We start from the raw sequence: 23159 nt of genomic DNA, 5'->3' as shown, positions 1-23159 counted from the left end.
TTCTATTACTTATTATAAAACATAAGATATAAACGGGGCTAGTGCATTTTTGGTTGTATGCATGTTAGTTGTAGATGTTAGGTATGATTTTATAATTGTCTTTATTTAAAAATTATATATGGTTTAAGGAGATGTGTATAGGTACTACGCTGACAAGGAGTAGACTATGACAGTTGACTAGTCAACTTGGCTAGGTCATGATTCTCAGTGGTTCGGCAGATATTATATAATCATCCTCCATTTTGTGATCTGATATGAGCAGCTACTGAGTTAAAAAGGGAGTTTATTTTGGGGTGTGGCATGCATCCAATATATATGGATGCTCTGGTGCTCTGGCAAAGCTTGCCCTCTTCTCAATCCTCCATCCAACTTGTCATCTTCTGACCTCCAGCTGCTGGAATGTGAGCCAGCAGCCTGCTGCCAGATCTGTCCATTTTAAGATTGTCAGCCCCTGCAACCACTTGAGTCAGAAGCCTACAGCCTGATGTCGAGCTTTGGGATTTGCCAGCCTCCACAAATGCATGAGTCATTTTCTTAACTTTCTCTGTGTCTCTGTCTCTATATATAGCTCTGGTTGTGCAGTGGTTAAAGCTCTCAGGTGCGAACCAAAAGGACAGTGGTTTGAACACACTAGCTGCTTTGTGGAAGAAAGATGGGACAATCTGCTTCTGTAAAGATTTACAGCCCTGGAGACCTTATGCTGCAGTTCTACTCTGTTCTACAGGGTCGGAATTGAGTCGATGGCAATGGGCTTTTGTTACATATATACATGTATGTATACATATGAATATGTACACGTATACGTATGTACATATGTATATGTATGTATATACATATATTTATTATATATTCACTTCACTGGTTTTGCACTCTAGAGAACCCAGCCTAAGATATTTGGTACCAGAAGAGTTGGGTACTGCTCTAAAAGGTAACTAAACTGTGGAAGTGATTTTGGAATTGAGAAATGGGCAAAGGTTGAAAGCATGTAACGTAGTGCCTAAGGCACTTGACTGCTAACCAGAAGGCTGGCGGTTCAAACCCACCAGCCACTCCTCGGAAGGAATAAGGGGCAATCTACTTCCATAGTCATACTGGCTCGGAAACCCAAGGAGGGTTTGCTATGAGTCGGGTCCTACTCGAAGGCACATAACAACAATAAGAGGTAGATAATGAATAAGGAAGATCACAGAAAAACTGATACATGTGAACTATGGCGTTGGCAAAGAATATTCAATGTATCAATGTCTGCTAGAAGAACAAACAAATCCGTCCTGGAGGCAGGACACCTCGAACACTCCTTAGAAGTGAGAACAGTCAGGCCTCATCTTACCTACTTTGGTCATGTTATCAAAAGGGACTAGTCCCTGGAGAAGGATGTCACGTTTGATAAAGTAGATGTTCAGTGAAAAAGGGAAGACCCTCAACACAGTGGCTGCAACGATGGGTTCAAGCATAGCAAGCACTGTAAGGATGGTGCAGGTGTTTCATTCTGTTGCACGCAGGGTAGCTATGAGTCGAAGCTGACTCAATGGCACCTAACAACAATTACAACACAGCCTGGGATGTTATGGATTTCTCTGTCTCTCCCAAAAACATGTAATGTAAATCCTAACCTCTTTGCCTATGGTTTCCCATTTGGGAATGAGTTGTCTGTGTTATATTACAGAGACAGGATTAGTGCAGGGTATGTCTTGAGTCAATCTCTTATGAAATGTAAAAGGAGCTGTTTAAGGAAGCAGATATGAGGAAAGAAAGCTGCCAAGCCACATAAAGATCACCCAGGAGCAGACACTCAGAAGAGACAAGGACCTTCCAACAGGGCCAGCAGAGAGAGAAAGCCTTCCGTTAAAGGTGGTTGTTGTTGTTGTTGTTATGTGCCATCGAGTCCATTAAAGGTAGTACCCAGAATTTGGATTTCTAGTGCCTAAGGCACTTGACTGCTAACCAGAAGGCTGGCGGTTCAAACCCACCAGCCACTCCTCGGAAGGAAGGTTGGGCAATCCTACTTCCGTAGTGATACTGCCTCGGAAACCCAAGGAGGGGTCACTATGAGTCGGGGCCGACTCGACGGCAAATAACAACAACAACAACAAACTATGAGAAGGTTGGGCAATCCTACTTCCGTAGTGATACTGCCTCAGAAACCCAAGGAGGGGTCGCTATGAGTCGGGGCCGACTCGACGGCAAATAACAACAACAAAAAAAAACTATGAGAAAATAAATTTCTGTTTATTAAAGCCCCCTACTTGTGGTTATCTGTTAATTGTTGGAACTAGATAATTAAGACAACATTCTTCTCCTGTTCTCAGCCTTTTCAAATCCTCTCCTCTCTCCTTCAGTTTCTAAACCTATTATCTACATCTTCCCTCTCAGCCAATATTTATCTTCTATGTCAAAGAAGCTCCCTCAAATGTCTGCCTTGTAAATGACAAACGTTCTTGCACCCATCCTTTTCCTCGTCCCTCCTGTTACAATGGAAGAAAAGACTCCTCCCTCTGGCTAAGGCTTGTGTCTGCCTCCTCATACATCAGGATCCCATTTTCTTCCATCCTCTTTTTATCAATTATTTATTCTCTCTGAACCTTCTACTACTCTACTCTCCAATGGCTGCTTCAGAATTCCAACATTCTCCAGTCTTTTCTCAGGAATAAAGGAAGGAGGAAGGGAACGAGGGAGACAGGAATGAATAAGAATAAAAATAAGAGGAAAGAAAAGACTATCTCTCTGGCTTAGGAGGCTAGCACAGGGGAAAATGTGCTCTTTATTAATATATTGGACTGACTTGGATATTTTTTCCTAAAAAATTTCACAAAGCCAATTCCATACAAAAAGGCCCAAGTATTTGTTTAAAGTCTTCTGTTAAGGAACTCACACAGTTTGGCTCTATCTATGGAGTCAGATGGACCTATGTTCAAATTCTGGTTCTACCTTTCAAGTTGCACAGGTCTGTGCACATCACTTCATTTCTTAAAGCCTCAGTTCCCTTATATATAAAACAAAGGTTAAAAACACAGGATTCTCATGAAGATTAAATGAGACAAGGTATATAAAATCTTGCATGAAGCAAGCACTCAACAAATTATAGCTTTTCGCACTCAACAAATCATAGCTTTTCTCATTATTACAACTCCTAATGCCTTTTAATTTAAAAAATAAAGACAAGACAAAACTTACCTCAGCCACTGTGAGAACACAGTATACAGACTGATGCTCGGGGTCCACACCTTCTAGTTTCATGCCGACCTTGAACCCATTTTTGTTATATGGAAAGGACTGATACTAAAAAATACAGTAACAGCAGTTTTAGTATGTTACCTTGTGGGCCTAAGTTAAAAATGTCTTTAATTATCATTCTCGAAGACTATTTAACCAAATACATCAATAATTTCTAAAAATTTACAAGAAAAGGAATAATGAATGATCCAACAGGGAACTGGACAAAAGTTATGAACAAGTCACAGAGAAGAAAATTTAAATGGCTTTTACATATTTCAAAAGATGCTCAATCTCACCTGTAAGAGTCATACAAAACATAATTAAACTAAGATATACTTCACCTACGAGATTGGTAAAGATCAAAAAGATGGATAACACACAAAGACAAAAAGTGGGATCACATGTGTTAGCAAGGCTGTAGGGAAAAAGACACACACATGGATCACTAGAAGGGTGTAAACTGGTGCAACCTCTGGCAATTTAAAAATGAAAATTCTTTTTGATACATCAATTCTAATTCTAGGAAATTATGCAACTGAGATACTCACATGTGCAAAGTGACAGGTGATAAGATTATTCACTAACACATTATGTAGTGAAAAATTTGAAAACAACTATGTATGTCAGTAGAGAAAAGCTTAAACTATTATGAAACAGGCTGAAAGAGAATGCTATGCACTAGCTTAAAAAAGTAATAAAGGCAATAATGAAGGGAAATGGAATAAACTCTAAGTTATCAAGTTCAATAAAAAAGCAAAGTCAAAACAGTAGGTAACATATATCATAATTTAGTTTAAGAGATGGGGAGGAGCTATGCACATCTATTGCTTACATGTATGTACAATTTCCCAGGAAGGATGTGTAAGAAATTAGAACCAGTGGCTGGTCCGGAGAGGCTAGTGTGATGCCTAGGGACACACTTCATATTCTTCTAGTAACTTTACATTTTCAATCACATGAATTTAGTACTAATTCAACTAATGAGCTCTAAACATGTTTTTTTTTTTTTTTTAAAGTTAAAAATTCTATTCCATAAAGGACAAAAGTTACAGAAAATAATTATATAGAACAAATTCATATGTAATCAATATTGTATTTAAGTGAAATATTCTTAATGTAGATGTAATCATCCTACCATTTCTTATTTATCATTTTTAAAAACTCCTTACTACCCATATACACACACACATATACACACATACGTATACACATACACACACACACATATACATGGGCATCTGGGAAAGATTTAGGTCTCAAATGGATGGCACAAATGGTGTGCACTCAACTGCTCACCTAAAGGTTCAAATGCATGGAGTCAAAGGCCTGCCAATCTGCTCTTGTTAAGATTATAACCAAGAAAACCCTATGGAGCTGATTTCCTCTGCAACACCTGGGTCTCCATACACTGAATCAACTCAAAGGCAACTAACAGCAACAACATGACAGACTTATTACATACCATAATTAAATGTACTTTAATCATTTAAATCGGGGATCAAAGCAGGCCCACTGCCTGCTTTTGCAAACAAGTTTTACAGAAACCCAGCCCTGCACAGCCCGCTAAGTACCGTCTATGGACGCTTTTGTGCCAGTACAGCAGAATTACACTCTGGCAACAGAGACCAGATGCCCCTCAAAGTCTAGAATATTTACTATTTGGACTTTCACAGAAAAAGTCTGCCAACCTCTATTTTAATCCAGGGGAAGGTGCTCCTTTGGAACTGTATTCGATGGCTATACTTTTACCTGATTTTTAAATCACTTATAATTAATAAAATGTTAACAACCCAACTTTAGTTGTTTTGTTGTAAAATAACGTAAGCCTTAATAACTGATTTTCATCCTTTCAAAGCCATATTATTGACAGGATTTTACACCAGTTTTCCAATAGTAGAAGTATGCGTGTTAAAATTAATGAGGGAAATCCTAGTAAATGTTGAGAAAAAGAGGGTGCATGTATCAGTGTACGCCCATGTGTGTGGCACTAGGGCAGAGATGTGCATAGGTTAAGGCTAACTACCCTTAGAAGTGCCCCCCCACCTAAATAAAACCAGAAGAACCAAACCTACTGCTTTCAACTAGATTCCGACTCACGGGGACCCTATGTGTTACAAGGTAGGTTTTTGTTGGCTCTACTCTTTATGTAAGCAGATGGCCAGGCCTTTCTTCCAGAGCACTGCTGGGTGAGTTCAAACCACCAATTTTTAGGTTAGTTGTTGAAGGCAAACCATCTGTGCCACCCAGGGACCTCTCCACATAAATACACCATGAAAAAACAGTATGTCTGAGAAATTATTCCAAGCAACATTTCCTAAATAGACAATGGAAATGACAGTACTAATTTCAGATCAGTATTCTAGCTCCTTTGCCCTCACAAAATAGTGCTTTCTAGAAGGGCCCATACCTCTTTGAACAGCTTTGTTGGCACGGCAACAGCTTTTTCCTCCTCCAGGTAGGATGCCCAGCACCAGGCTTTCTTTCCTTTAGCAGGCAAACCTGAAAGGAAAGAGAAACTAAGATGATATTTCCAAATCTAAGAAATCAAAGGTCTACTTAGTCAGCTTTCACTTCCCTGACTACTGCTCTTCCTGGCTCTTCTCTTACTTCCATGCCTAGTACTGCTCTCTCTTTTCCTGGCTCTGCTTCCTAAAAAAGGAGAGCTGAGAAGTAATCCACAGTTATGAGGGGAGAAGAAAGAAGCAAAAGAACTCCACATGAAAGGAAAAGACATAGCAGAAAACCACAACAGAGAAGTAACATGGAAGTTTTAAGGAAGTGAAAGCTTCTATATGCAGGACGCTCACAAATTGTTTTCCTAAAAGAGCAAGAGGACAAGGCCTGAGAAAAGGCTAGTGCACTGAGTTGTAGGAAATGACTGTTAATCTTAAAGAGGGGAAAACAAATCAATGCAGCTAGAGTCCTAGAGTGAGGTGCAAAAGAATACATTAGTGATAAAGACATAGCTCACTCACTGCTGTGGAATCGCTTTCGACTCACAGTGGACCCCACCCCCCTGGGTTTCTGAGGTGGTTATCACTAGGGAAGTAGATTGCCCCATCTTCCTTCCAAGAAGGTAGTTAAAATCAACTTTATTGGATTAATTTTACAATGGTGAGAACGAAAGAAAGAATGCAATTGCTTGAAGGGTAACTATGTTGGGAAAAGGTATTTTTGCAATGAGATTTAGCAGACAAAGACAGAATTTACAAAAAGAAAATAAATCTGAAAACCTAAGAAATTAGAAAAGGAGGACTGAAGGAACAATGTCCCAGAAGGACCAGGGTCCTAGAATTTCATCTGGCACAAAGCATAAAGAAATATACATTCTGAGAGAAAGTAAAGGATAAGTAAGGAATTTATTGCCTTTAATGTCAGAGAATTAAATAGAAGGTCATCTGCCAAAAGACGTAAGTGAGGCTGCATGCCTGAGGCAGAAGTATTTCCAACTCTTTTTGAGCAATTAACAGATTGTTAATGGATTGAACTGTGGCCCCCTCAAAGGATACGCTAAAGTTCTAACTCATATCTATGAACATAACTTTGGAAATAGGGTCTCTGGAAATGTTATCAGTTAACATGAGTCATACTGGGTAGGGAGGGTCCTAATCCAATCCAATCCGAGTGGTGTCCTTATGAAAGAAGAGAAGACACATGAAGATGCACACAGAAGGAAGACAGCCATGTAAGATGGAGGTAAAGATCTGAAGTGATCTACAGTCAAGGAATGCTGCGGCTCACGGGTCATCACTCGGAGTTAGGAGAGAAGCATCTATCCTCAGAAGGAATTTACAAGGCCAGTACTCTGATTTTGGAATGCTAACGTTCAGAACTGTGGGCCAATAAATTTCATTGGTAAAAGCCACCCAGTTTGTGGTACTTTATTACGGCAGCTCTAGGAAACTAATGTGCGGGTGAACAAGCGAGGATTCATACAAGGAGTGAAGGGGAATCGTAGATTCATGACACTGATTTGCAGACACAGGACGGCCTGTGCAGAGTGAGAGTGGGACTGAGCAGGGTGTGGTGAGCTAACATGAAGGACTGGCCTGCAGATGCAGCAAGTCAAGGAGATGCAACTGAAAGGACAACATTGGGGCCTCTAGGGAAATGAACTAAGGCCACTGCTGAACAAGGCAGTGAGTTCATCCAGTAAAGTATGAGGGAACAGGAAAGGGTCCAAGAACCGCATGAGAACCACGGGTTGCCTGAGGACCAATGAAAGGAAAAAAAAATGTATAACATCAGGAAGTTCCTGTTTGACAGGAAACATTAAAAATATTAAGTTTTGGGAAGTGGAACATAAGTAAAAGTGAGGAAGTAGAAGTCTACTCGATGGAAATTAAAAAAAGATGATCTCACACTTGTCATAAAGTGACTTGAAAGTTCTCATTTCTTTTTATCTCCTTATCTACTTCTTCAAAATCCTAACTTTATTGACCAAATTTAATTTAATCCCAAAGTAAATACTTTAATGGCCATTGTCTGCATTACAGTTAGTCTAAACCTTCCACCTGTGTGAATTATTTTCCGTTTCATAAAGTTACAAGTAAACTTCCCTTTCATCAACTCACCCTGCTTTAATACAGCCGGATCACCCCGTCTTTTCCTTCGGGCTCTTTGTGAACCTCTCAGGATTCTCCCATCTTGTTTGTTCTCCTACAACAAGAAAGGAAAATTATGACTTTAAACATTCTTGAAATTGGTACCAATAAAAAGTTAGAAAGCTGGTTTTTTTTTTTTTTTTTTTTGTACTTGCCTTCAATTTCACTTCATAACTTTTAAGGAAAGTAAAATATATAGGTCATTTGAGAACTGTGTTGGTTTTGGCCTGAGGTCATCAAAGTGAAACTGTTTCCAAGAATCGCACTCTGGACTAGCACAGATACTTCTCCCTCCTCTTTTCCTTCCTCTTAGTTCCACGACTGCTCTGCTCTGGTTTTCCTCACACCTCACTCACCACTCTTTCTCCATATCTTTTGCTGGTGTCTCCTTTATCCCTGGCCCCCTTCTCTTCTCTATCTAGCCATTCACCATTCTCCCTAGGTTTAAAAGATCATCTTTACATCAAAGACCCCGATCACCATCTCCAACTCTGACCTGTTATCTGAACTCTACACTCGTGAATCCAACTTAGTTGGTACCTTCACTTAGATGTCTAATAAGCATCTCAAACTCAGTATGGCCGGAAGGACTCTCTCCTATCACTTAATAAACTGTATCTTCATCCAGTCAATTGTTCAAGCCAATATCTAAGCATTATCCCTGATTCTTCTCCCTCTCTCACACTTCCTGTATTGTGCCAGTCTTGGTAACTCTACCTCCAACGTATATTCCAAATCCATTCACTTCTATCTCCTAGCCCACACTACCTTCACCACTTACCTAGGCCACTGCAACAAACCCCAAACTGCTTTCTCTGATTTTACTCTTGCTTCCACATACCAGAGTTACAGTGATCGTTTGAAAACCTCAAAGTACTCCCTCGCCTTCAACTTGCCAGTGGCTTCCAATCACAGAATAAAATGAAAATCCCTTACTCTAAAGGCTTACAGAACCTCATCTTACTCCATTATTCCTCTAACCTCAATGCTCAACAATATTTTCTCTCTTAAATTTCTTGAACAGAGCATGCTAATACATGGTCTTATAAAAAACTTTAATGATTCCTAGGTTAGAGGGCTCCTCACTCTACTTTAAACGGCTGGCTCTTATTATTCAGATCATATTGCTCATGTCACCTTCTTTGGGAAGCCTTCCTTTACAACCCAGTTTAGTTCTAAGGCCAATCCTAACACTTTAATTGTCAGCATAGCACTTAGCACTAGCTGATTTTTTTTATTTTATTTGTTTTTTCTTCTGTGTCCTCTCAACAAGAATACAATCCAAACTAAACTCAATGCCACTGAGTGTTTCTGACTCATAGTGACCCCCTAGGGTTTCCAAGGCTATAAATCTTTATGGAAGCAGACCACTTCATCTTTCTCCCGCAGAGCAGCTGAGTGCCTACAGTTGACGTTTGTGTAGCAGCCCTATGCCTTAACCACAGCGCTACCAGTGCTCCCTTACAAGAATGCAATATACCAGAAGGAGACATTGCCCTTGCTTTCTGGCTTACTTACCCCTGTATCCCCAGCTCCTAGAATAGTAACTAACAAATAAGAGTTACTCAGCACTGATCTACAAAGGGAAAAATACCTCACCACCTCAAAATTCTCTTTTCATTAGCTTATATCCTGGGTGTAAGATACTTGTTTTAATTTGCACGTTTAATTATTTCTCCTGATATCTGATATTTACCCACCATTTCCTACCCCTTTCCAGTGTTTTACGAGCTCTGTCTACAATTTATCAAGAAGGAATTAGTATTTTGCGGTCGAGAGGAAATTAAGATTCATGTGCAAAATGAAAGATTTGCCTGTTGCCTTTCTCAGTCCAAGGGATACTATTACTTCCATTTCGTAGAAGTGGATAGTGAATCACAGAGAAGCTACATGATGTGCTAAGGATAACACAGACAGGGCTAGAACTAACTTGAACTCAAGTCACTGGATCCAGATCCAGTGCATCCATTTCCAGTGCCGTGACCACGATACTATCCACTTAACAAGAATCCTGGTGTTCACTGGTAGTTACCTAAGAGATACTAACCATTTCATCATCTCTCTCTTCGCCATCCTCCTTGGGGTCAGCCTTCAAAGATAATTTTGGCTTTTTCTTCCGACTACACTTAGGATCTTCTTCTTCATTGTCTTCTCCTATGTCCCTTTCTTCTTTCTGATCTCTGTTGTGTTTATGAACCCAAAATAGTGACAGGAAGCAATATCTATCAGAAAACTACATGTTGATTATCAATGCACACATTAAAAAAAAAAAAAAAAAAAAAACCTCCAAAGGAAAAATATTTAACCACAAGGAGAAATGTATAGGCATTAGAACATCATACATAAGTAATATTTAACAATATCATTATGTATGACAGCTGCCAAAGGAGAAAGTGGAGACTATGTTATATTACTCTCAAAAGAGGACCAGTAATATATGTGAAACAGGTTCTAACAAGCTTCAAATTATTTTTCTTTCCCATCTGCCATAAATTGATTATTTGGAGATATGTGAGTCTTCAGGGCAATGTGAAAGCACGGATCTAGCAATTACTAAGAATGACAAGTCCAACTGAAGGAGCCCAAAAGTAGTTTTGTAAATCATCTGTTGGTCAATAAAAGCAAGAGAGTTCCCAAGCTTGTGCTGATTAAAATACATGGGAAACACCACTAAAACGTAAATGTCAAGTCAGTTATTTGTAGTATACGCTTTTATGCAAGAAATACTCCTCCTTGGTGATGAACTAAATTCTGTCAGATATTCTCCAAATGGCACTGTCAGTCACGCCACTGCCTGTCAAGCTGATGTACCTGTCTCATAATCCCCAATCTGCACTGAAAGGAGCAATAATGAGACTCACTACACTATCCACCCTGGTCATTTTCATTCAGATGGTTCCCCATCAGTGAAGCTTTGTTCCAAATACAGAGTTTTAGCTGAATTACCTAAAATACCCAGAATATAACAAACTGCACCTCCATAAAGGTCAGTACCGTCAAAACGTGCAGCCCAGAAAAATCTAAATACTCTTAGCCAGGAAGCCATTAAATTAACATAAACAAAGGCTGAAAACAGAGGCAAAGGTGGTAATGTAGGCAGAACATGAGCAGTACAAGTCAGACGAAATAGGAGATATGACAGAAGTCACTTAAGTCCAGTAAAAGGTACAGGATCCACGTGCACATAAAGGGAATGTCTCTAAAATAAGGAACAAATGGGTGACAGGCATCGGAGACACAAAACTTCTAAAACCCTTTTTATAAAAGGAATGGGGCAAAAACCTACTTGTCCTTGAGATGCCGAGCACAATTCTGGCTGCAATAGTTTCCTCCAGAAAGACACTCATCTACGTTGCCATACTGACAACAGTTCTCACAGAACTGAAGCCCTTCTACTTTCACTGGATCCTTCAACCTGAAAGGCATCCCAGTCTTCTCTGAAAAGACTAGAATATGAAAAGAAGACCAACACCAAATTAAAACCATGGCACAAGACTTTCCAAAATACGTTGAAATTTTTTTCTTCTAGTAATTTTGTTAGCAATACAATAAAAGAATGTATGTTGAATGAATGAATGGCTAGACTATAGCACTTCAAAGAGCAGGGGATAGGCTTAGAAGGATTCACTTGAATCATTTACAAGCCAAAAAACATAGATTCTGCAGAAAAGATAAATGAAAGCTTGTCTAAATATTTTTCTATGGAGTTCAAGGTAAAGTGGGAAAAATTACATTAATCACTAAATTCAGAAGCTCAAACCGTAAAATTCTTCTTAAAGGGTTTATTTTTGACAAAATTTAAAAAGGGTCATCTATGTTGCTTCATTTTTATAACCTTCTTGATGAGCAATTTTGTTTTATTTAATTGGCTAAGTCAATACCTCTCTAATTTACTTTTAATGCCTAGTAACAGATCTCTTGAATCATAATTATCCAAATCATTTAGGAACTCACATTTCCTTTTGTCTGAATCATTAGGCTAATCATTCATTCAGCAAACATTCATTAGGCACCAATTTACTCTAGACACTGATCATGACAGTACAGACTTTGCTCAAGAGAGCTCACAGTCCAGAAGAGAAGACAGATAGGAAAACCAATATTTATCACAGAATGTGATACATGCAATAATAGAAGCATGAGCAGTTCCAGAGGTAGTACAGAGGAAGAAGTGATTCATTCAGCCTGGAGTGAGGTCAGGGAAGGATTTTCTAACATAAAGCCTCCACAGGGATTTGAAGGCCAAATAGGAATTGACCAACTGAACAAAGAGAGAAATGGCATTTGGGCCAGAAGAAACATTATGAGCAAAGGCAAAGAAGCATGAAACCACATGATGTGTTGAGAGAATTACGTGTAATTCAGCACTGCTGGCAGTGCCAGAACATGGTGTACAAAGAACAGAACAGAGAGTGAGGAGACACAGAAAGGAGAAGGGCGTAAGTCACCCAGAGCTTCGTATGTTTTGCTAGAGAGGCAGTACGAAATCGCTGAAGCATCAGATAAGCAATCAACATTAAGTCCCTGTGACTTCAGTGTGCAGGATAAACTGAAAAGGGGTGAAATCAGAAGCAGTGATTAATTAAGAGACTTCTGTAATACTTCATGTGAAAGTTGATAAGGGTCTACATTAAGACAGTGGCAGTGATAATAGGCAGAAAGAGACCAGATCTGAGAGAGACTTAAGCAACAAAGACTAGGAGGATTAAGTAACAGAATATGGGGGTGGGGAAGAACAAATTCAGGATGAATTCCTACATTTCTTGCTTGTACTCTGGGTGGATGGTGCTACAATCAACTGGAAATATGGGATACAGAAGAACAAGCAGGTTTGAGGGGAGGGGAAAGAGAAATAGAAAATGAACTGCATTTCAGACATGTGGAGTTTGAGGTACCTGTGGGACATCCAGGTGGAGATGTCCAGTAGGCAGGTGGAAATACGGGCCTGGAACTCGGGGGAGAGGTCGGGGCTGGAGATACAGATTTAGGATTCATCAGCATATAGGTGTTAGTTACAACCATCGGAGTAGATGAGAAAAAAAGTGGCAGACTTTTAAAGGCTAAATCACCTGGGTAGACTATTACAACATGGATTTACTCGATCATTTTCAATTAACCTTGTGCTATTACAGATCTGGCATTAGGAAAGAAGATAGTTAATAGCTACTTTAAAAGATAAAAGCTGGCTCCATGTCAGTATTATTATAGAACTTTACATAAGAACATGTGACATGAAATTCACCCAGGATTTTCAACATTCCATCCTATTATAAAAACTTTAGATACTCTTACTTTAAAACTTACAAAAAAATTAAAAAGATGATGGCACTAAAACACAGATGGCCCTTTCTTACCTTCTTGAGCAGTTGGCACCATCCAAGTGGTGGTGGCAGTTGCTTTTTTAACATTTTCCATCTCACTCTCATCTGTAATCACTTCCAGGGCTCCAAACTCATTTACTCGAAACTAGTGTCAACAAAGTAGAAAGAAGCAAAACTTACAAAAGAGTTCAGAACAGTAATCATTTAATGGCTGACACTGATAGTCATAAAGCCAAATTATGTTTAAAAGTTAATTTCAACAACTCTATCTAGGTATGCCTTCCACCAGTATGAAGACCTTTATATTTTACTCATTTGGAAATTCAGGAAAGCAGCAACAAAACAAAGTACGTAAGGATAAGACAACTCTGTGTGGCCTGTAGAACTGTCAGCCCACTTAACACGGTCTGTAATTTCAAACACACTTCATTTGTTTGCACACAATCTTTTTTAAAATTTCATATTCTTGCTTAATTAATAATCAAGGTTAGTAAAAGGAGAAACGCTATTTTTCCAGGAAACAACTTGTCTGTCATTATCTAATTCTGAAAAAAAAAAAAAAAAGAATATCTGAGAAATAACAGAAAGGTTGAAGGGTCGAACCCACTCAGCAGTAGTTCCACAGAAGAAAGATCTGTGATCTGACCCCATAGAAAACCCAAAGGAGCAGTCTACTTTGTCACTAAAAGTCGAAATTGACTCAATGACACCTGACAACAACAACAGCCTGTAGGTTCATATCCTTATACTAGGATGTGGGCTTGGAAGGCCAAAGAATGAGCCATGTCACCCCCTAGCATCACACACACGGTCTCTCTCCCTGCTTTTTAGAATGTTCCATTATATTCAACTCTAGGTCACCTAAACTGGATAAATATCTGGGAGATTTAAAGAAATCTATTAACTACAGACAAATTTTATCACCAAAAAAGTAAGCGCATTTTGATCTTGTGGCTATTTCAGTCCTACATGTTGAATACTCCCTGCCAAAGTATGTTTCTGCAATAACCTTGTTCTATCATGTGTATATGTTGAAGGCTTAGCCACTGTATGCAAAAACCTAGTCCTCAAACAGTTTTCTGTATTCTTTGTTTTTCCATAAAAACAAAATGACATTAGGGATCCACTGATTTTAACAGCTGACAAAGAGCTAGACACTCAAAATGAAAAAAACTTCAAGTGTTTACATCTTTCACAAAGATATACCATGAGCATGGAAATAGAGATTATTTAAATAAAGCCCTCCATTTCCCAATCTAAATAATCAGTATGATCTACTTGCCAACAGAATTATTTATTTTACTAACCTACACATAGACTACAAGTAAAAAAAAAAATTAAGTAAAAGTAACAATAATTACTTTTTCCACAAATGAAACCAGTATCTTAAACAATTTTCTGCACATAGTCCACAATTAAAAAGCACTCACTTTCTAAAATGAATGGGTCGAAATACTTAAAGAAAGGGAAAAATGTTTTTCCCAACCACATCATTTCCAGTTGCAAGTTACCAGGCAACATGTGTGTACTATGACTAGTAACAGCGAGAAAGGTTAGTCTACAAGGTGGTAAAGTTAATTGGAAGGAATTAGGCTAAAATAACTTCTCTTCTTAGAAAAAAAGAAAGCTTAACGAAAGAAAAAAAATATTTAATGATCAAGTCTGAAAATACAGTGTTTCAAAATAAGGCTGGCAGTACCATCTACTGGGCAAGAATAGTAAAAACAAGCTATATTGATAATTTTTCATTAAAGATATTAGAGAAAATTAATTCCAAATAAAATGAAATTAAGAAAAACAATAAGCACAGAATTAGTAATTCATTTCAGGTAAGTAATTTTACTTTTATTGTGTGTATTTGATGTTAATTTATCTTTCTTTTACAAATGCAAAACGTGAGAAGCAGCACCAGACATTTACATTAAACGAAAAGTCTCCTGTGGCTTAAGTGTCCAAATTGCTGCTGAACAGCAAACCACCCTGCATTTTAAACCCCGACAAACACAACACCATTGAGTGGAATCTTTACGTAAAAATTCAGACCAATAACATCTGGAAGCTTTAGGCTCGAAAACTTTCAAAACTAAAAGGCTATTCCTAAAAGACAATATTTAATCCCAGTCACCTTTCTCTTTTCTTAATATTAATTGCCAATAATAAGACCTGCAGTCTAAGTATGAAGTAAAGACACAATGTGACTTAAGGACACAGTTAACTTCTCTAGGCCAGGAATCCTGAATAGGCTTCAGGGACTGATGAATTCCCTGAAATTATATGCAAAATATTTGCACACACATATTTTTCTGGGGATAGGGTCACAGGTTTTACATATCCTCAAACACATCCTGAAAACACTAGTAAAGTACACATGCCCTGATCAAAGTTACTTTATCTCAAAAATGAAAACCCACAAGAGGCATTTTCAAAGGATCCTACCAGATGGGTAAAGATACAGGGATCAATTTTTTTTTTTTTTTCTGGCTTATCAATTGGGATTTCTTGTGTCTTCCAAAATATTACTATTTTTGTTGAAGATATTAGACCAAATAGCATGGTAAGTTCTCTGCAACACTATTTAAGTTCCACAAAAAGAATTCCAGAAAGAGCAATGCATTTTTTCTCAACAAAACACTCAGGGTTCTGAATGTGTTAATACTCTTATGAACAGCTTTGGAAGCAAGGAAACTCAGTATAATCACCTTTCTGTTTCTTTTTAAATTATCTGTTCTTTTAATTAGAATGTCAAAGCACTCTAAAAATTTATCAAGTGACTCAGTTCTACAACCGAGAATACCAATATAAACTTCACAAAAAGGATTTATTAAGTGAATCTACCACATCAATTGACATTGTTATTTTTTCAGTATGTGGATTTATTAGGTCAATTAAAATATTATAGTCAGTTGACCAACATGCCTGAAATATATGAGAGGTAGCAAAGGTTTGTTTGGCTTGCCTTAAACTACCTTTAATTGATTCAATTCAATCTTTAATCTTTGCTTGTAGAGGAATTTTTCCCTATTTCATGAAAGTAAACGTTTTTAAAGGACATCCAGTAGCACAGTCATTAAACACTCAGCTGCTAACTGAAAGGTTGGTGGTTTGAACCTACCAGCTGCTCAGTGAGAGATGTGCCAGTCTGCTTCTGTAAAGATTACAGCCTTGGAAACCCTAATAATAAATCATTGTAAGACACTGCTAGATTATTATTTTATTTTTAAAGTTGAAATTTTAGTTCTAGTAATCTGTTTTAAGGACAAATATGTCTGGTAACTAAACCGTTTTTAACATGACTCAAGCAAGGTTTAACTACGTAGTAGGAATAAGGGGAATTTTAGTTAGATTTTCGGCATGTCTCCTGGAGTCTTCTCTTTAGTAAGTGGTAGCTGCTCTTCTAAGAGAAGCCGTCACTGATCTCATACTCTCATGCGTTCAGAGCAGAACTGCTCCATAGGGTTTTCAAGGCTGTGACCTCTCAGAAGCAGATCACCAGGCCTGTCTTCCCAGGTACCTCTGTTGTTGTTGTTGTTATTTGCCGTCGAGTTGGCCCCGACTCATAGCGACCCCTCCTTGGGTTTCCGAGGCAGTATCACTACGGAAGTAGGATTGCCCAACCTTCCTTCCGAGGAGTGGCTGGTGGGTTTGAACCGCCAGCCTTCTGGTTAGCAGTCAAGTGCCTTAGCCACTATGCTACCAGAGCTCCCCTCTAGGTAGATTCAAACCATTGACCTTCTGGCTAGAATGTGAGTGCTTAACTGGACTCCACATTTTCATGAAGGGGCTACTGAAGACTAAATCTTTATAATACAAAGGAATAGTCTCTAGGGGTAAGTCTCAGACACCACTAGAATTTCAGGTAGAGAACAGGGATGCGGAACCCTCCCATGTACCTTTCCACTGCCAATCACTTAGGTCACTGCCAGTCCTTAAGGCTGGCCTGAAACTTTAATCTGCACATGCTAATTTGCATTTGAAGGAAACAATTCAGGCAGTGGTAAAGTTCCAAAGCTAGTTTAAGCAACAATGTCTTGTTAATGATCATAATATTTTCAAGAACGCCTGTGGAGACTTGCTGCTCTTCCTTAAGCTCTTAGGGAAGGAAGCACTTCTTTCTCCCTCCTTGGTCCTAGCCCACAAAAGGTCTACACGCAAACTTCTTATTTTTCAGGCAACTGAAGTTCACATAACATCTGGTTTTCAAAACCTTGACAGCTGGAATACATTTTTGCCTCCTCTAAATTCCTGTAACATTTTCCTTGAATCTCTTTTGATATGAAAAGTTTTTCTCACTTTAGACAACCGTGGTAAGAAAATCCGTTTTTAAGATCAGAAAAGTCTGGTTTTGAGATTCAGTTCTACTAGTAACTATCTCTGTGACCCTGAACAAATGACTCAACCATCCTTGGCTTTGTTTCCCCATCTGTAAAATGGAGACAGTGATAGAAACAACCTCAAAAGGATGTTTTTTAAAGAAAGAATTAAGTGAAATGATGCAGGGTAAAGCCCTAATCATAAAGTAAGTCCTGTACTCTTTCCATTAACTTGCCAAAAGATGGAGATGTCTCAGCCCCATTTCATATTTCATATGAGATGGTCAGCCTTGTGTGCAGAAGATGAAGGGGATTCTAGCAACAAGACACAGTAAAAAGGGTTAGGGGTGCAAAGTCTTCAACTAGCAGTTTAGGGTGGCTAGAACACAGGGCGGCACTGAGGGGCGAAATGAGATGCAGCAATAGAGCAACGTACGGGCCAGGTTCCAAAAAACTCTCATGGTAGACTAAGGAGAGTGAACTTCACCATGAAAGATACAGCACAAGTTAAAAGCATTCTGGGTAAGGTTAACTTCACTGGCTGGCCTGCCTGAGAACCTTAAAGAGACAACTCTGACAACAGCAACACTAACTGAAGCATATAAAAATCCTGTTCCCATGATGAGAAATGGACTTCTATGTATTAGCTGATTTCTTCAGCTGTTTGTCTTAGGATAACAAATCATTTGTTAGGAAATCCACATATTGACACCTACCAAAAACAGAAGCCTCAATAGTGTAAAATAGGGAAAGCATCATGCGAGAGTAAACGTCATAATTTATTCAAAGTTCTAGTATCTTAATTTTGAGAAAGATCAATCTCTCAATTAGATCTCTTTAGCAACTCATATGTTAATAAAAGGAGCAAGTGAATTAAAAATTCTATGTAGTATAATTAACTGGCTAGTCTCTGAATCTCCTCAGATGAAAAAGGGTTATAAAGTGGAAAATAATTTAAAAATAAAATTCAAAAAGATGGTGTGTTAAACTGTCTACAACATACAAAGTGAAGTGGATATATGGCAATTACTCAGGTAATTAGGTGAGTTTAAAAGTAATACCAAATAGCTCAGAATATAACACCCACTAAATGGCTTAATTACCTGATTACCTTAATAAGAGTAATAAATTCCTAAAATCCCTTCCTTAGAAAACTTTAAGGCAATCCAAATTCCTCAGGGATAGAGAGTTCATTCCTCTGTCTAAAGCTGACTGAACTAGACTGACAAATTTTACCATCCACCTGGCACTGAGAAGAGAAGGGATAAAAATGTGAAAGAAAAACGAGAGTGAGCAATAAGAAAAGGCATTTAAACAATATATAGAAAAACCTGAAATGACATTTCCATCTCATTATATAGATTCTAATATTCTTAGTTTACAGATAAGAATTCCTAACCTTAGAAAATTTGAGAAACCTGATAAAGCTATTATGTGGCTGGTATTATCAGAGTTTGAGACACTTTCTCTTCTGAAAAATCTATGAGCTCCAGCATTCTATCTCCATCATACCTAATCCAGATGGACACTCGAAGAATGTTAGCACAGGTAAAACCCTAAGTATTAATTTATTTCTTCATTTAACAAAAAAGAGGAACTTGGTCCAAAAAGATGAACTGACTTGTTCAAGGTCACTCTGATCTAAGACAAAAACCAATCTCCTCTCCATACTTCACTAAGCCTCACTACAATATTTTTGTTAAGCTAACTAAGGTAGATATGTTGGCAACTGCATGTAGTTAAACCTAGCCCAACTAAAATTTTAAGTATTTTTCCAATGACAGGCCATCAGGATTCTCATCATTCAGGATTCCCTACGTCAGGCTTAGCTAAGGTACATGTCAAGCAGTTACTAAAAGAGACTGAAATCCAAGAAGTCAATATTAGGGCAGGAATTTCTATTCAAGGCATCTCAGAACAACACGCATTAGAGAGTCATAGTTGGTTAGCGGGATCAGAAGTTCAAACATCTGAATGACCAAGTGCAAACACAAAGTCTAAAGGGCCACAGACAGGTTCAAGGTCCCAAAGACAGAATCACAGCAAAAACAAACTAGAAATGAGGTTGTGGCGGCATAATCTTCCCTGATGGGTGCTTTAATCATGTTTTGTGGGGCAGCAGATGGGGGTTCAGGGGTGCTGGGGAAAACAGGCAGGACAAGCACATACAAAGCAGCAGACTGAGGCCACTGCTCTTCGAAGAGAGTCCTCTTTATAAATGCAGTCTGATTCCAAAGAGGGCATTGCTTCTGAACAATTGATTATACAAAAATTCCCATTTACAGTAGAAATAATTTAAGGGAGGTGGATAGTCATGTTTATTTAATACTGTAACATTATCCAGTTTGCAAATGAGAAAACTAGGACACAGGATGTGTTATTATTCACTTAAAGTTACAAAGCCCGTTAATATAAAACATAAGAAGCTAGGTCTTCTACGTCTGCCATTTGTATTTACTGGTCACCATGACGTAGTCAAAACCCGGACAATCCTTCCTAAGGCTATAAATCAATTTCCAAACTGAGCACATACTGCAGAAATATTCCTCAATCTCCTATTCCAAAGTGACAAAGCTTCTGCTAATCTATCAGCATTTCAAATCACCTTAAGAGTTTATCTTAGAGGTCTAAACATCATATAAAACCCACAACACTATGCACAATGCTTTTCATTCTTGCTTCATATCTTTTTATATCTATTTTAAATTAAACACATGTACAGATGCATACACACAAATAATGACCTATAATAAAGATAGCTTACCTTTAAATCACTTCCTGGTAACGTGCCTACTCCATCTTTCCAGTCCATAACACTGAATACATCAAACTCTTGACCACTTGTACTAGAGGCAGATTCAGTCATGGTTTTTTTTTTTTTTTTAAACCTGGAAGTGGGGGAAAAAACCCAAAACATATCGCTAATATTCCAAAGGCAAATTAGTTTTTATTTAAATGATCATTACTTAAGTTTCCCTTAATTGTGTTAATTTTCTTAAAAATACCCTATATATCCATAGATCAAAAAATGAATGCTTCAAAAATATGACTATTTTTTCCAGTGGAATTCATGATAAGTTATACAAGAGAAAAAAATCTTCATATAATTTCTAAGTTGAAAAGTGTGCCATGGTAAAATTATGCTATACTTAAAAAGGAAAGGAAATCAATGTTTCATAGAATATTCATTTAAAACAAAAAAATATCATGATGCCATACAGATAGAATGCCTTGCTCTCTTGTTTTAAGATGCTAAAAAAAGATGTGGTATGGATAAGGTACAGAAGTAATATAAAATGTTTACAGTAAAACAAAAAAGAGGTCATTTGTGTATAAAATAAAAAGAAAATTCAGTCAACTTTAGGCTGTGATCCATACCCAAATTTATCAATTAAATGTCTGTTCTATCAGTACAGGAATGCATGAAGTGACTGAGTCAGAAAATCAGTTTATTCAGGTCAGCTGAAATATCTCCCAATCTGTGTTCCAGGGGAAGATGATCTCAAAAAAGTACTGTGAACAACAGCATTAAAATGATCAATTTGGCTAGCTAAATTGATAATGCTTTTAATTCTCATTTAAAAAAAAAAAAAAAACAAAGTCTTTTGCTGTTTTCTGTAACCATATCATTGGTAGTAGTATTAATGCACTGATTCTGTCTTGCTGCTGTTGTTTGCTGTTGGGTCGACTGTGATCCCAGCAGTCCTGTATAACAGAGTAGAACTGCCCCGTGGGGTTTCCTAGGCTGTCATCACTACTAGAAGGAGCCCTGGTAGCATAGTGGTTAAGTGCTCTGCTGCTAACCAAAAGGTTAGAGGTTTGAACTCATCCAGTGGCTCCACAGGAGAAAAGACCTGGTGACCTGCTCCTGTAAATATTATAACCTAGAAAACCCTCTGGGGCAGTTCTACTCTGTCACAAGGGTCACTATGAGTCGAAAATCACCTTGAAGGCATCTAGCAACAACAGCAACAGTCTATGGGAAAAGATCACTAGGTCTCTTCTCCCATGGAGTCACTGGGTAGGTTTGAACAATCTGACTTTTCAGTTAGAAGCTGAGCACTTAACCACTGCACCACCAGGGTTCCTGTGTCTGTGTAGTATGGGATAAAACAAATAAGCAAGTATGCGGTCATCAACAAATGATACAAGATCTATGGGCCCTAAATTTGAATGGAAGTATCTCTATCACTTCATAATAAAATTTATCTTTTTGAAAAATGCGTATTTCTTCAGAAATCTACAAATCACCACCAATCAATAACAACAAGAAGCTTAATGCCCAGAATGTGGTCTCTAAATACCATTTCTCACTGAAAGAACCAAGTTTCCAGAGAGAAAGAGCTGATTTCTGGTCAGGGGCAGGAAATGTGCAAGATGAGCATGGGACATCTTGTCAAACTAGAAAGCAAGGAAGCTTTCAAAAACAACAGAGGTCAAGTCAAAAGAACTCAGGAGTCAACCTGAATAGGGTCCTGTTGGCCAAAGTAAGGATCACAGTTGGAGTGAACTAAAATACATCAACTAAGTTTTAATCCATGAGTTCATGACAACACTCAAAACAAATCAACAGAGTCATTTGAGGATTCAAGGAAACCAACTCATTATTTGGGAAAAAGAAAAGAATCAAGGATTTATCATGCCTTTCCCATATAAATTATATCTCAGGGTAATCAAATATAGTTGATAAGAAGAAATTTCTCTTTAGAAAAATTCCAACAAATACCTAAAGAACTAGAATGTTACCATTTGCAACCCTCAGTAAATTAATAACTCTAGACAAGGGTCATCAATGGCTCTAAGAACATAACCATAAGTAGAATACCATTTATGAAGTAATACTGCCAGAAAGAAAAAAATCAAGCCTAATCTGATCAAGCCTATTTACAAGAAATACCAGAGACAAAGGAATATATCAGACCACACTGTAAAGATAAAAGGAGCAAAATCCAGACTATCACAAACTCTAAAGCAGCATTTCTCCCAAGATCATTACAGAAGGTCCAAGGAGTCAAAACCATTTTCATAAAAATGCTCATGCATTACTTGTCCTCTCCACTGTGTTGACATTTGCACTGATGGCACAACAGTGGACAGACTGCTGGAGTAGCAGCACCAAACTGTAATAGTAGACACCATATTGTCATGCACAGTAAAAAATGAAATGTCACGCAATCTCACTTCATGAATACGCACGTGTCCATTATTCTGTGGCAAATGGGAAGTACACAGACAGCACTTGTGTGCACCAAAGTACTACAGGTTGCTGCAAGGAACAGCACTTGTGAACTGTTTAAGATGAGAGCTGAGTACACGGCTTTCTTTCAGTGAACGTCATTTATTGAATAGTGCTAACCAGAAGGCTGGGGGTTCAAACCCACCAGCCACTTCTCAGAAGGAAGGTTGGGCAATCTATTTCCGTAGTGATACTGCCTCAGAAACCCAAGGAGGGGTTGCTATGAGTGGGATCCTACTGGACAGCAGTGCGTTTGGTTTTTTGGTATTCAGATTTGGATATTTGGCAAACAAAACAAATGAAGTAAGACTATTACTTCAAAGAAAACACTGACCACATTTGTTGCCAATGACAAAATTTGAAATTTCAAGGGAAAATCACAAGTTTGGAAAATGTGTATGCACTACCATGAGCATGACAGCTTCCCAATACCTAAAGACTTTTCTAAGTAGATGGGTGATGACATTAATGA

General features: G+C 38.1%; 1 protein-coding gene across 1 annotated transcript in view; it reads right to left on the bottom strand.

The window, feature by feature from the left end:
- Positions 1-20317, bottom strand: part of L3MBTL3 (L3MBTL histone methyl-lysine binding protein 3) — a 101783-nt gene extending 81466 nt beyond the window's left edge. The window contains exons 1-8 of the mRNA XM_007947360.1: positions 20216-20317; positions 13175-13286; positions 12716-12790; positions 11107-11266; positions 9868-10000; positions 7791-7875; positions 5624-5715; positions 3175-3279 (exon numbers count right to left, since the gene is read on the bottom strand). Coding sequence (XP_007945551.1) covers positions 3175-3279; positions 5624-5715; positions 7791-7875; positions 9868-10000; positions 11107-11266; positions 12716-12790; positions 13175-13286; positions 20216-20317 — 864 coding nt within the window. The remainder of the gene's footprint in view (positions 1-3174; positions 3280-5623; positions 5716-7790; positions 7876-9867; positions 10001-11106; positions 11267-12715; positions 12791-13174; positions 13287-20215) is intronic.
- Between the last annotated feature and the right edge of the window lie 2842 nt (positions 20318-23159).

The sequence above is a fragment of the Orycteropus afer genome, unplaced genomic scaffold (genome assembly GCF_000298275.1).
Source record: "Orycteropus afer afer isolate SDZICR_OR568_19922 unplaced genomic scaffold, OryAfe1.0 scaffold00182, whole genome shotgun sequence".
Taxonomy (NCBI): domain Eukaryota; kingdom Metazoa; phylum Chordata; class Mammalia; order Tubulidentata; family Orycteropodidae; genus Orycteropus; species Orycteropus afer.
Note: the sequence above shows the minus strand (reverse complement) of the source record. Positions and strands in the feature narration are given on the sequence as shown.